The sequence below is a fragment of the Perca fluviatilis genome, chromosome 18, assembly GCF_010015445.1.
Source record: "Perca fluviatilis chromosome 18, GENO_Pfluv_1.0, whole genome shotgun sequence".
Lineage (NCBI taxonomy): Eukaryota > Metazoa > Chordata > Actinopteri > Perciformes > Percidae > Perca > Perca fluviatilis.
In genome coordinates, this window is record NC_053129.1 from 17,865,474 (window position 1) to 17,880,346 (window position 14,873).

Here is a 14,873-nt window from a genome sequence, read left to right on the forward strand (position 1 = left end):
TCAAACAACCATTTATTTGATATGTGCTTTAATACAGTAATACAATAATAATAATAATACATGGCCAAAGACTATTCTGTTCTCTATAGGCAGGAAAGAATCATTTGGCGTAGTTAACGATTTACAAAGGTTTATATTTTTCATGAAATACAGCATTGTAATATAAATAAATCATACTCATTAATGACTAATATAAAGATTTTTCTTCTAACAGGCAGACTTCAAGGCTAACTTCCAACTGTTTGTCGTTGAATCAGAAGCAAACTACAGCTTAATGTTACATTGTTCTTGGTTACACACAGGGAGTTCAATCAACCTGTCAATTTTATTGGTGGAAAACATCAGGCTATATATAATTATGTAATACTTTGGTTCAAAGATAATTGTCACATATCTGATTACAGTAATAAGTTAAGTTAATGTTTATCAAAACAATGTCACACATCACTTAAAGGATTTCGCATCCATGTTTGCTTAAAAGGTCACATTGCAAGTTAATTAACATTGGAAACCACAACTTTTAAAGGCATACATTACATAAAATAAATTTTCTTTATAAGAAAAACATTTGACAAACTGGTGAAATTGACATATTCATATCATGTTTACTGATACACACTAAACTAATATTTGCCAGTATTGGTCTAGCTTAAATAAAAACCAAGAATCAATGCCTAATAAGGACACAGAGTTATGGATGAGGATTTCAGAAACACTATAGTGTTCACACAAAACCCCAAACTCTGAGGTGTGATAAGGCGAAAAAATAAAGATTGTAATGGTTTATGGTCAACTTCAGCAGTTACTGTATACTGACAAATTAGTTCAAATGCATTTGTGCTGAGGCGCACAGACGTTTAAATAAGAGCGCCCTGTTAGGACACACCTGTCCCAGTCGGTGATCGATCCTCTGCACTAATGTCTTGATGAGAAATTGCCTAAAGGTCTCATTTGGGGTGAGAATAGTCCAGTTGCACACTGCACATATAGGAGCATAAACCCATCACTGTGCAGATGATATTGCTGCTGTCAGATTGTGGTGCCTGACAGTGCTGCATATCGCTCCATGTTTTGTTACATTCACTTGTATTCAAAGAGCAGAGATTTGTGCCCAGTGGGGAGGTGAGACAGAGGAGAGCTCGACCATGCCAAAAAAGACAAAGACCAGTCTGAAATCTCTTGTAGCAGTGAGGGGAAAATGCCAGAGAGGACAAAAAAAATAAAATAAACAACCTTCTCTGTTGGACATAAATGGTTTGGGAAAAGCCTCAAAGTCCTGCACAGTAAACACAATATCAAAAACGTCCCAAATAAATCAATAAACAGACACTCAAACATTTGACAGGGCTTTTGTATTCCCCAGGACCTCTCTCGCCGGTACAGACGAAAATAATTCCTGTGCTGTTTATTTATTTTTTTATTTTTTTTCTCGCCTAGCACTCGAATAAATGTTAAGCTTATTTCAAAAGGCTCCATGATTAAACATTCTGCTAATCTTGGTGCATTCTATATAAAACTCCATAGAGCATAAATCCATTTATTGCAAAATGTGAGGGGAGGCAAACATAGAAATATGGGTTGCCATCAAGGCAACTTTATAAAGACAGGAAGTGTGAGGAGACGTGTTGGCCTGTCCCTACTCATTGAGGTTAAAAACTCGTAGCCATATTGCTAATCAGGAGTGCTGCATGTGTGGGTGAGAAAGAGACAAGGAACGGAGGGAAAAAAGACTGTATATTAAGTGAGGTTGTTTGGTCTGTGTGTCCTTGTCCAAATATGAGCAGTCTAAGAAATACTGTAAAATGCATTATAGCAAATAGTCTTAATTAAAGATTAGATGCTTTGATGTTTGTGTTCTATACATAAATTATAATAGCTAAATGTGTTTAAGTAAATAAAATCAACAGATCTAGCTTTGAAAGAGATATTTATGGTCTGCTTTTTTCTTGTTTAATCCAAACCTGTAATCCATATGGAGGCAAGGGAGTTGCAGTGGCAGTTTTTAAACTGTTATGTCCCTTAAAGGAATACTGGACTAATCCAATCAGACACGGTCGCTGGAAATATCTCACTGACTCCATTTCATCCTGACACCACTGCAGACAAAATATAAAGTATAACAATGTCCATCCACATCTTCTATGATGTATAAATATGCCTTGCATTCTAGAAATCCATAATAATGTAGTATCATTGAGGAAATTGCAGTAAACGGGATATGTCTGTGTATGCATGCGCTTAGACATGTGTGGCACCTGTACTGGATGCCAGCAATCAAGGTTGTGTGTGCACAAACATAACATTTATTTGTATTTATTTATTTCTATACTTACTATATACTATATACTAGAAGGTCAACGCTGAAAACTACTCAAGACTGAAAACTACAGGTGGTCGTGCGTTTGCTGTTGTTGCTCCCCGAGTCTGGAACAAACTCTGATGTACGATTTGTCTTTCAAAATAACCTCCACTGATGAGGATCTGAATCGGTAGGAATCTGATTAACAACATTACACCATGTCTTACTGCAGAGCCGAACTGTGCGTCGCAGCATCAGATGTTTATCACTATACCATACGAGACAAGTCAAGTGCTTCTTAACACTCATCGTAGCATACGGCAGAAGAACATTCACACCTACTATGCATGCACTCGCACTCACCCATTTGCATGCATACATTTGCATTCACACGTATAGTGAGAGGCAGGTGGCTCAAGTCTTGTGTGTGTATGTATATGAGGGGTAGTGACATCACTAAGCTCTTGTTGCTTTTGCACACAAGCATACAGACCACAGTGTATTTAAATAAACTCCAGGGCCTGAAGCATAAATGCTGTTGTTAATATGTAATTCACTCTGTCGGCAAACAGACAGGGAGCTAGGATGCAGTGGAAACAAAACAAGAGATAAGGGAAGAAAAAGATTGATGGTGGCAAAGAGGGAGGAGAAGTGGGAAATAAAAAGCAGGGAAAGAGCAAATAGAAATAGAAACAGAGACAGATAAAGGGACATGGAGAGGTGCATGAGTCAGAAAAAATAACCAGGAAGCAAAGAAAAGAGGTCTGAGTTTCAACATCTGAAGTACACTTGGTGTGGACCCATGGCCTGTCAGGCCTGAAGAGGTGGTGATATGTTACATCCAACTGATCACTGTTGGACTCCTGAGCTGATGACCTCTCTACTGTGATGCTCTCAGGTCCCCCTCAAGAACCCAATTTAGCTCTCCTGGCTCGCCACGGTCACCTGAAGAAAGGAAAAAGCCACCCAGCCACACTGATAAGGAAGAGAGGAAGAAAGGACATAGGAAGGACATAGGAAGGACAGTGATGGACTGCTGAGCTGGAGGCCTGAAAACGGGCTGCCCTAAATATGACGAGGCACCTAACATTATGTGGGCCAGAACATATTTTTCTTACAGGACATTAAACCAGTGTAAACCAACATGAATTCAAAGGACAAGAATGCAAGCTGGTTTACATACACTATAAAAACATTAAAGGAATATTCAACATTTGGCAAATATACTTATTCACTTTGTTGCCAAGAGTCAGACAACAAGATTGATACCACTCTCATATTTGTCTGTTACCGTAACTATGAAGCTGAAGCCAGGAGATGGTTAGCTTAGATTGGTATGATAACTCGGGGAAACAGCTAGCCTACTAGTGTCTCTAAATGTCACAAATTAACATGTTATATCTTCTTTGTTTTATCCGTACAATGCTAAGCTAACTGTCTCCTGGCTTTAGCTTTGTATTGAACAGACAGAAATGATCGTGTCTGTGGTATCGATCTTCTCATCTAACTCTCCACAAGTAAGCAAATAAGTGTATTCCAAAAATGTTAAAACATTCCTTTTCTGCATGTACTGTCAAATACATTTCTACACATGAAACAAATATTCATATGAAATAATATGGCACACCTTGAATTCACATCTTATTTTTTTAAGGAATGAAAAGTTTTTTTAGCTATAGGCAACATATTGTTTCATTCAAACACTCACAAGTACAGTATAAGTGGAGTGAATGGCTGCATGAATGCTGTTACCCAAAAAACACTTTTAACATTTAAATAGAAAATGTAATTTATATGAATGTTATGTGTTATTATCTAATAAACTGTTGAGGCTGTTCCTTACGATAGAAGTTCTGGTGAACTTTTCTAAGGTAATTGTAAATTATTCTTAAATTCAATGCCAGCTGTAATGACCTGGTGTGTGTTTATGTTTGCGTGTTAACAAATTTCTGAAAACATCTACAGCAGTGTACTTGACTCAGTTCTCTCACTGTCACGGTGTTTGCATGGTTTTGTCATAATTTCTTCTTAGTCTCATATTTGCATGATGACACCCTGCTTAGTTAGCTGAGACAGCATGCACACTGCACAACAGCACTGATTTTGTGAAAGGAGTGTCTTCATATTGCTCATTTCTCAGTGAGTGTAACAGCTCACTAAGCAGGGTATCGCCATGCAGATACGAGACTGAGAAGCGACAACAGTGAAAACCCTGCGAGTGTGACACTGCGAGAGACTAACGGGGCTGTTCAATTATTTATAAGCAGAGATTGTCTGTTTATCAAACTGACGCCTGGAGCGTCGACCATGATTAGACTCAAACAATGGTGGTCTTCTCTGAGCACTACTGATGCAGCTTCCAAGATACAGCCCAGATATTAATGAAATACAGACAGCATCAAAAAGAGTGTGTGTGTGTGTGTGTGTGTGTGTGTGTGTGTGTGTGTGTGTGTGTGTGTGTGTGTGTGTGTGTGTGTGTGTGTGTGGTGTGTGTGTGTGCGTGTGTGTGTCAGCAGATCCAGATTTTGAGAAATCTGACATCTGCGTGTAGCTTTCCACAGTTGTATGTAAACCAACATTGTTTTGGCTTGAGCTGAAAAGTGGCTGACAGCTGCATGGCACTGCATCGTGGGGCTGATTCTCAGTGGGATCTGGAGTACTAGCAACCCTTTCACAATAAAGGAGTAATTTGAGCCTATCAAATCATATTTAATGCACCTTTATAACCCTTCAAATGTTGATTATAACCTCTCCCTTTGTTGCAGCATTCTGTATTGATTCACTCTTTTGTGTGTAGTCTTTTCAACAGACCATAAATAAGTACCTGTGAAAAGCTGACACCAAACAAATGGCATGCAGTGTGAGAGGAGAGCCATTAAGCCACAGGTTGACTCATGAACCGAGGTCTAACAGTTTCCTGCAGAAATGAGACGTTTTGTCAGGAAGAGGGAGCAGAAGTGAGAACTAAAAAGGATGGCGGAATGTGGGAGATCTGCAAATGGGCTCTGTAGGGAGTAAAAGATGGGTGGTATGGAAGGATAAGGGAAGGAGGAGGTGTTGAGTTGTAATGGGGCAGGAGCCAGATGCTCCAGTTTCCTTTACAGAAATGGAGGTCAAGTGCAGCTTTATGTGAAGGCAACACGGGGAGAGAGGCATAGACATAAAGAGAAAGATGGAGGGGAGGGAGGTACCATGATGACTTTAACTAGTGGTAAGGGACACAGCATTTGAGCTCAGAGTGTAGAAAGCCCGGTCCCTTTAACTACACCAAATAAGGAGAGGATAAGAGGAACACACAGTGTGGTGTCTCCTTCCAGGATGGATGGAGGAGGATAAAAGGCTTATGAGGATCCTAAGAACATTATAAGGTAAGGTAAGTGATAGGGAGGGATAAAAATAAAAACATATGTTAACTTTGCAGGGAGGACAGATGGTAGTGTGGTGGCTTGAGCTTATGAAGAGCACTAATGGATAGAGAGAGTGTACAGGGAGAACACATGATGATCTCAAATAGTACGTTGGGGAGTGTAGGCCTCACCTTTTTCCAGAGAAAGGGAAGGATAAATATATATTAGGAATACAACTATTAGGCTGGGGGATTCCAGATGAAAAATAGCCTTTGTGTGCAAGCATTTCAACTTGCACTGGATATCCTCTGGGCTCAGGTAGTGATTTTCTCTGAGCAGAATATGCAGCAGACTAATGTGAAAAAATATATATCATACACCATGCAGGATGTGTTTGTTGTGAGCGCTTCTGAGCGAGCTCAAAGGAAAAGTTGCAACGGGGCAGATTTAGATTTTGGAGAATGGAAATAAAAGACAGCTGCAGGGACGATTGAGAATTGAACCGATGCAGCCAATATAATTGCCAAACAGAACTAGGAACACAGCACAATGAACAAACAACAGACTTCAAAGTCAATAAACCCTACATCATCATGAGCCAAGTTTCACAAGCATGCAAGCTACAACTGTAGCAAGCAGAAACGAAGAGTGTAGACATGTTAACACACACAGAAGCAAATAGAAAAACACTCTGAATCTGGAAAGTATGAGTCAAAATTAAAGGCTTTGTCTCTTAATACTTTCTAACTACCCTGCTCTGTCTGTGCACTCAGCCCCAAGCTCATTGGTTTGTACTGAAGACTGAACTGTTTAAAGAAATATATGAAATATTTAAAAAATAAGTTTAGTATTTTCATAAAACTGCTGGGCACTGTAGTTTTTACCAAACATTAATCAAACAGGAGTAAACATTTCATTTATTGGGAACTACTTTCAGCTGTGGATTAATACACATTTAATGCTCTTGTGAGTATTTCTGGCAGCAAACTGGTGTTTGCGGGATTGAATCAAAATTAACTCCAGTGCCTATGTTTATTATAATGAACAAACATGTCACCTGCACTGGTGTGGCTCACTGATGTGTTTTAATAGTTTTAATTTGTGTGCTCTGAGGGAAAGTGTGGAGGAGATGACTTTTAGTTAGAGGGGAGAGCCAGGGGAGGGTGGGAGGAGTCCACTGTCCTCAGACTGCACCACCTATCTCTGATCTAAGTGCCTAAATAAACAGGACAAGGAAATTTCTAAATCTGCCAAGGTGTGTGTGTTTCTGTGTCCGTAAGAAAGAGAGAGGCCACGATGTGAGACTGCATATAAGGAGGTATATAAAAAAAGAGCTACTCTCAACTCCCCTGAGGTGTGGTTTGTGTATGTGCGCGTACACATATGTATGTGACCTGCATACAAATCTCTGTCTGGTAACCCATCTGCCTGTGTGCTTAATATTCCTTCAGGAGTGCCAGCCTGTGTCTGTCTGTTGAACGGTGTTGAGAGGCAGCAAGGATGTAACATCAGGGCCTTCAGGCTTCTACTACAAAATATTGTTTTGCTCAGGAGGCAGGCCTGAGACGTTGAAATCAAGCATCATCATAGGCTCTTTATCCCCAGTTATTCTACCGGCATTGAACTTGCTCTCTGCAGTAACAGCTGGCGGCATCGCTTGTGGAAATGGGATTGCAATCAGCTTACATGTTAGCTACTCATTTATTTAGGGGTTTACCCTTACATACATAGGTAAGGTCACCAATGACATTATGTTATGATGTTCATGATCAAATGTTCAAATTGCATCTCTCTGTTAAAAGAAGTGAAACATTTGCTGAATCAAACATTTTCCAGCAATACTCTCTGATTCAACAACTCAGCTTGAACTCTAATTCTGATGAAACTGAACCAAAAGAGCAATTGAATTGCTTTTTCACATCCCTCTCTCTTCCCCTGCTACTTGAAAAACTGAAGCACATATTTCAATATCATTTACGGCTTTCTGTCTTTTACCCCCAGCTGCGATACGTTCCCGAGAGAGCCAGCTTTTATTGCATGTTGATAGGCTCCTCCGTCACATAATTGGGGGTTTTCTTGGAGCGCTGGCTTTAAAGGTCTGTCCCATGTTATCAGTGCTAATGAGAAAATGAGTAGTGTTACACTGATATGTTCCCGAGCTGCAATGGAAGTTTAATGTGCTGTCTGTAAATAATACACAGCACAGTAAGATGTGTACCTTAATAAAAACAAGTGCTTTTTGTCTGTCTGTGGCTGTGTTTATCTTTTGTAGATTAAAATGCGTTTGAGGGATTGGTATTCTAAGTATTTTAATGTGTTTCTTATAAAGTGTGCAAACATCAAGACATTCACATTAGGAGGAACAAGAGGTTCCCATCTTTCGCCATTTTAAACTCAATACATAGTTATATGGATTGTCACCAATTTATCCAAGCCATCATTTTTTTTCTCTTTCACCCCGTCAGCTGTTTTTTTTCCTTGACAGGGCAGCTGGTTGCATTGTATCATCTCGACGTCTCGCCTCACTGCGTGTACAAACCTTTCTGGCAACTACAAGCAACGCAGCCAGCCAAGAAAGGCTTTTGTCGACTCCTTCCCAGACTGTATTAATATTTACCAGGCTAGGAAACAGAGGCAGATGTCAACCATGAGGCAAATTCTTCGTGTTGCCCGGTTCTGGATTAAAGCGTAATCCAAGCATCAGATTTGTGGTGTTAAAACATGTTGTACAATTGCAAGGGGGAGAGGGGGGAGGATTCCCAACATCTTTGGCTGCTGCAGAACTGGAGAGTTCTTTTATAGCCAAACTGAATGTACAGTTTCAGTAATACAATAATAAGAAGGTATTTACCAGAAAATGTATAATTTTCATTGTGGTCTAATTTAACCCCTACATATATGAAAGATTAGTAATCTAGTAGTCTGAAGTGCATTGCATTTTGGCACTTAACTGGAATAAATTGTGTTTTTATACAATGTCAAACAAGCAATAACATAACCCACACACTCTATCATGGACAAAGTGTTGCATCATGAATAACAACAGGAATTATCATACCATCATATCACACATCTTTCCCAGTAGCCCTTCTGAAACCTGACTACCCACTCTGTTCAATTTAATGGACATCATTACAGTACTTAAATGACACAAACTCAAACTTACATGGCCAACATTTCAGCACTGTTTAATACAGCTGACAAATACACTGTCAATAAGTAAGTCTAGGTTTAATATAAATCCAAAGTCTGTTCCACCCTTCACTATACACAAGTCCAAATGTGGACTGAATACAATATTAAGCCTAATATCTAATATGAGAATGTCAAAACATGACCCATATCTTTTTAGATATCATCATCATTGTAGTTAGGATGCTGTGCAACACAGTGTTGTATTTGTCTGGGGAACTGGGTATGACAGCCAATGAGACAGTATGAATGAATACACAATCTCATGTACACACCCTACAATATTCAGTGTGTTTAATTTGGTACAAGGCTGCGTGAAGTTAGAAATGGCAATACAATGCATTAAAACCTATCCCTGTGATTGAGTCCGTATTTCAGCACTGGACAGCTCCTGAGTCTTGTTTAATGCATCGTATCTGTTAAGTACTTAAACCAACAAGAACTGGGTAAACTAAGGATGACTACCTCACCCAGTTCTAAAGTGGTCTATAATACTTTCTTAATGAGACGACTTGCTGAAGTCTTATTCAAAAGATATCTAAATGGTTCTAGATGTCCAGGCTGAAAAGAGGCAACAAGGTTTAAAAGGTTAAATGGACACAGGGATATCTTAGTCAAACTATGTGTTCTTCAAATGATATTCTCTGATGCATATTTTGAGAATTTACAGGTGTTTAAAGGGGCTTCAATAAAGTTGGGGGACTAATAAGAGATTATAGATAATTAAAAAAATAAAATAAAAGCATGGTCAAAATCAAAGCTGCAGAGGAAGAGATATCTTGACCTTTAGTCTCTAGTATTGGTCAGGCTCCAAAAATGCTGGATCCACCATTTTCCATAATGCACTCCCATAATATATTTCCATAGCAGCCTTCATTAGACCTCCCTGCCTCCTAAATGTCCACTTCTTTCAATACCTCTAATTTATAATGTCCACTTTCTATTAAATATCTTCTCAAGCTCAAGCCAATGATATCCTCATGGTAATTGATTTTACTCCTCCAGAGCCACAGAAGACATTACACAGCTGTTTTCAATATGTTGTACTCCCTGTGATAAGTAAACTGAATGTCATGTGTAATATGAGCGGAGTGCCCCTTTAAATATGTAAAAATGACATTGAAATATGTAGTTACCTATTGTATTTAGAGGTTGAAACTGAATGACAAAGTCCCTTTTTAAATCTGAGAAATATATAAGGGCTGCAGAAGAGATGTGATGTTGAAATGCTTACTGCTCAGTGGTTAGTGGAGTCTTCAGTTTGTGAGAAGCTACTGAAAATTGCCTATTATACAATATTTTACCCCAACCGTGACAAATTAAAAGGGAAGAAGAAGACGATACTCCGCCCAATTCTGCTGGGATTTCCCAACAACAGAGAGCTTCCAAAACTTTGTACATGGATGTCCTCAGGCGGCAAAGATGGATGCAGTTTTTTTTCAGTCAGACGCTAATTTGGGTTTACACTGATTAAGCTGTCCATCGTACTGCCAGGAGACCTCTGTGTATGTGTGATCCACTGTGTGCCTGGGCGTATGTGAGTGGAATTTCTAAAGCTTAAGGGGACACCGTCAGCAGCACCGGTGATTCACAAGGAGGACGACATGACAGAGCTGTGGAGAGCCAGTGACAGAGTGGGATTACAGATGGCAGGGGGATCCTCCCTGTACTGTCAACAATTATCAAGGAGATAACTGCAAAACAAGCTTGGTGATTCTGTCATCGCTCGGGTCCTCAAGTGCATGGAAGGATGGCAGCGAAATTGAATGTAGAAATAAAAAATAGGATTGACTAATGAGACATGATGAGGCAGTGTTTTTTTTTACTCCTGTCAGCACTTGTTTTCTCATATTAATGAAGTCAAAACATTTCACAAATTGATACTGTAGCATATTGTTAAGAATGCTGAAGAATGGCAGTTGCTTTGAAATTCTGTAATGGAAAATTATTATATATTCCCCACATGGTGACAAAATATGATACGTTCTGACACTGAATTGCACCATATGATGGAACTAAAACCTAAAAAAAGAAAGCACAGTACTGTTTCATGTATATTCACACCCCCTAACATATGCTACCTATTGGCAGTTTGGCCTCTCACAGTGGCTAATGATCTCCATATCAAGTGTTAGCCCTGCAGGTCTTAGGTTTTGAACTCTCACTAAGCTGACAAGAGCAGCTTTTGACCCTCAACCCCAAACCAGCAACCAGGCGGATCATGTCCGAAGGGAGACAGTGGCCTGACAATGATCCCTCGCCCTCGTCTTTGTGCTGTCACAACATACACACCAACACATTTTGTTTACTTGAGTTCCTTATAAGCAAGTTTAAATCCTCTAGTTTCTTTTTTTTTTTTTTTTTTTACTTTAGTTTAGTTTAGGTTCGGTTTAGCTTAGGTTGATTTTCACTACTGTACCTGTAGAGCTGAAGCTAGTCCAAATATTGTACTGTGGTTCCATTGTACTAATGTCCCTGAAAACATTATCACTGTAGGTAGGAAGTGATTTTCATAAAAGAAATCAGATATAGCATGTTAATTAATTAGTGAGCTTTAGAGGTGTTATTAGATGGATTTTGTTACTACTGGACAAAGCCAGGCTAGGTTTTACATATGTCTCCATTTTTTTGCAGCTAAAATAAGGTAAGCTGCCCTTGGCTGTAGCTTCATATATCATCTAATTCTCTGCCAGAAAGCAAATACACATATTTCACAGAATGTTTAACTATTCCTATGTTAACCCGATTTGTAGACATGAAGTACATTATGCATACAAGAAATGTGAGACATGACAAAACATCTAATGTGCTAATTACATTATGTGACTCAAGTGCAATTTATTTCCCTAAAAACTGCTGCATCCTGTCCAGTGACAGAAAGAAAGCTGTCTTTTATTTGTGCAACAGAGGTTAGACATTGCTCTCACTTTACATTCAACCACTATAACCACCAACACAACCATTGACTTTGACTGTGCAACCATTCCCAGCATTCTCCAACTCTTCCCACTACAGATATGAGCAACATAAGCAATTGAATCATACTAGAGTAAATAAACCCGAGCAACTACAGTACAACTGCATCTAATCAATATAATAGCCTTCAGGTACAGCTCAAAATGAGTCTGATGAATGCAGAGTGGATTGTCTCATTCTTTGAAAACCCACCTAGACAGAGGATTGTACCAGCATCATGCACTAAATGAAACATAAAAGTCTTTTCAGCAACATGGAAAGGAAATTAGGTTTATTTTTAGACTATATTGTCAGGGGGGGATAGGTAAAACTGTTAGAAAAGGTATCCCATTTAAGGCTTGTGGCATTTTTTTCTTCCAAAAAGGTCAGTGAGTTTCAGTTCAGATTTTACTCATAGTCTACACATGTGAGTAATTTAGCCTGTAGCACAAATGTTCTCAAGCATTAGACTACAACACAATCACGGCATATAAAATCCATTCGCCTGAGGAGCGGAGGCAGCTGACAAACAGATACAACAGAATCAGTGGTCAGTCAGTAACACAAAAACACTACAAATGTCGACTGAAAAGCTGAAAGTAAGAATGAAACGATGTGACCCGTTTCTCTGAGTCTCACGGTGTGCTGTTTTCAAAAGAATTTAGAAGCTGCCTGGCAGTCCATTCAGAGCTGCAGCCATCATGCGTTACTTTTTTCCATTAAATGCCAGCCACTGCGTCTGTCTGCACCAAAAACAACTCGCTGCTCAGAAGCTCTGACTGAACAGCCCAAATGGAGTAGATAAGCTGCGCGCACCAGTGTCACATTTTACTACTACTGTATCCGCTACATGTCACAGATTACGCGCAGACACGTACACCTTCAGTATCTCCGCGGTCCCCAGACGCATCAATTTGTATGGCCAAAAAGCGGATTTGGGGACCAAAGATGTCGAGCGTCGCAGAGGAATCGATGACATCATGTCTGTGGGGGGAAGATTTAGTTTTGTGAGCCGTAAGAACAGATGCTCGTCTGGCCTCTAGTTGCAGAGTTGGAGTATTTGATGCGGGGAGGGAGAGGGGGTGAATTGAGGCGACCGTGTGCACTGTGATGTGAACGGCACGCCTGACACACACACATACATACACACGCGCGCGCCCGCGCACGCACGCACGCACGCACACACACACACACACACACACACACACGCTCGCGCTTTCGGCTACTACCTGTCCGTCTTTGAACAAATAGCCCTCTTCCCTCCCCGCACGAGCGCAATGGCGCACTGTGATGAAATCATCACAGCGGTGCAATTTCTGTGCAGCTGTAGCAGTTTGCTCCGGACACATTTGGCTGAGGGCATGGAATGTTTTGTAAAATGCTTCAAATGTATTGAATATTTTGAATATGCAAACACAGGCATGTGTGACACCACAAAGTGGAGACTGTGAGGCAAGCGTAATGGCATCACCACGGTTCTGATTTTCACCCCAGTCATGTAGGCTACACAGCTACGGGTTATACCAGGTGACAGTCAAGAGGAGGTTAGAAGGCTAAGTGAATGTAGGGAGTGAGAGGAGCTGGAAACACTGTGCTTTGGAGGTTTTAACTGATTCTTTAAAACGCAAAACTTGAAGTTTGTCTTACCTCCACACTTGTCCCAACTGAAAGATGTGTATGATGGTCTGCCAGACCCAGACAGAGAGGCGGCAGCACCTGTCTCTTTGCAGACTGGCTGCTCTACGACTACTCAGCCCCTCCACGGAGCCCAGTCCGCCCCCAGTGTAATCCTGCACAAACCACCTGAAGCTCAGGATCTGGACCAGAACAGAGGGCACCAGCACGAAGAACAGGGTCAGGCCTGACCACAGAAAGTCCTGCTTGTGGTAATAGTCGATGGCCAGCCACAAATCGGTCCCCACGTCCCAGAAAAAGACCAGCATTGCCAGGATGATCCACAGGCAGTCCAGCCAGAGGCGCTCCTCCTGCGGTGGTCGCGCCGCATCTTTCCCCTTCCCCTTCCCCCGGAGGTAATGCAGGCAGGCGCTCCGGCAGCCCCAGTAGCACGACGAGGTGTTGCAGCAGTGGCAGATGTGGAATGAGCTGCTGTTCCGATTGTCGTCCTCTCCCGTCCCCACCACCTCATCCAGGTTGTGCAGCTGGGCGAAACCGGTGACGACCCCGCGACCATCGGATTTCGCTGCCATCTTTCCCTCTGATGTTCCCACCTCCTCCGGCTTCCGGGGTTCGTGACGACACTTCCCTGACACCTGTTTTGCACCCCAAATGTTGGAGCCATCTAAAAGCGGGGTGTCAGTGCGTCGCCGTCGCTCACTCTGTCCCCGGATAGCGCACCAGTGGCGCCATGGACGCAGCACATCTTGTCTTGTTTTCCCTCTACTGCAGATCGATTCCCTCCTGGTAACAATAATCTAATCTACAAGTTCAAACAATTTAATATGTAACTCATGCATCCATCTGTGGTCGACCAATTGTTACCTGTGCATTAATCTCATTTCCCGCTGCGCAGTTGTTTTCCCTCTCTGCAGCTCTCCTCCAGCTGCAAGCTGAGTGCCAAGAGCAGACCGTCCCTCCACTGTCCCACCCCCGACGTTATTCATCCCCCACCTCTCCCCTCCTTCCTCTTCTCTCTCTATTTTTCTCTCTCTCTCTTTCTCTCTCTCACACACACACACACACACACACACACACACACACACACACACACACACACACACACACACTCACAAACACTCACAAACACATACACACACACACACACACACACGCGCAAACAAACAAACACAGACACACACACACTCACAAACACACACACACACACACACACTCACAAACACACACATACACACACAAACATACACACACACACACACACACACACACACACACTGTCTCTCCCTCTCAACGTGGTTGCCATCTAGTGTCTCTTTTGAAGCCCCAAAATTTGCAGGAGAGGACTGCATGATATAATGCAGCATGCCTCATCACCACCAAATGAAGTCTTTCCTGTTGTTTGAACATTTGAATCAGTCACAGTGACACAGTGTGGGGTCATTTTT

General features: G+C 41.2%; 1 protein-coding gene across 1 annotated transcript in view; it reads right to left on the bottom strand.

The window, feature by feature from the left end:
* xkr6b (XK, Kell blood group complex subunit-related family, member 6b) overlaps positions 1 to 14,380 on the bottom strand; it is a 54,215-nt gene extending 39,835 nt beyond the window's left edge. Inside the window, exon 1 of the mRNA XM_039781502.1 lies at positions 13,441 to 14,380. Coding sequence (XP_039637436.1) covers positions 13,441 to 14,000 — 560 coding nt within the window. The 5' untranslated portion in view covers positions 14,001 to 14,380. The remainder of the gene's footprint in view (positions 1 to 13,440) is intronic.
* Positions 14,381 to 14,873: the final 493 nt, after the last annotated feature.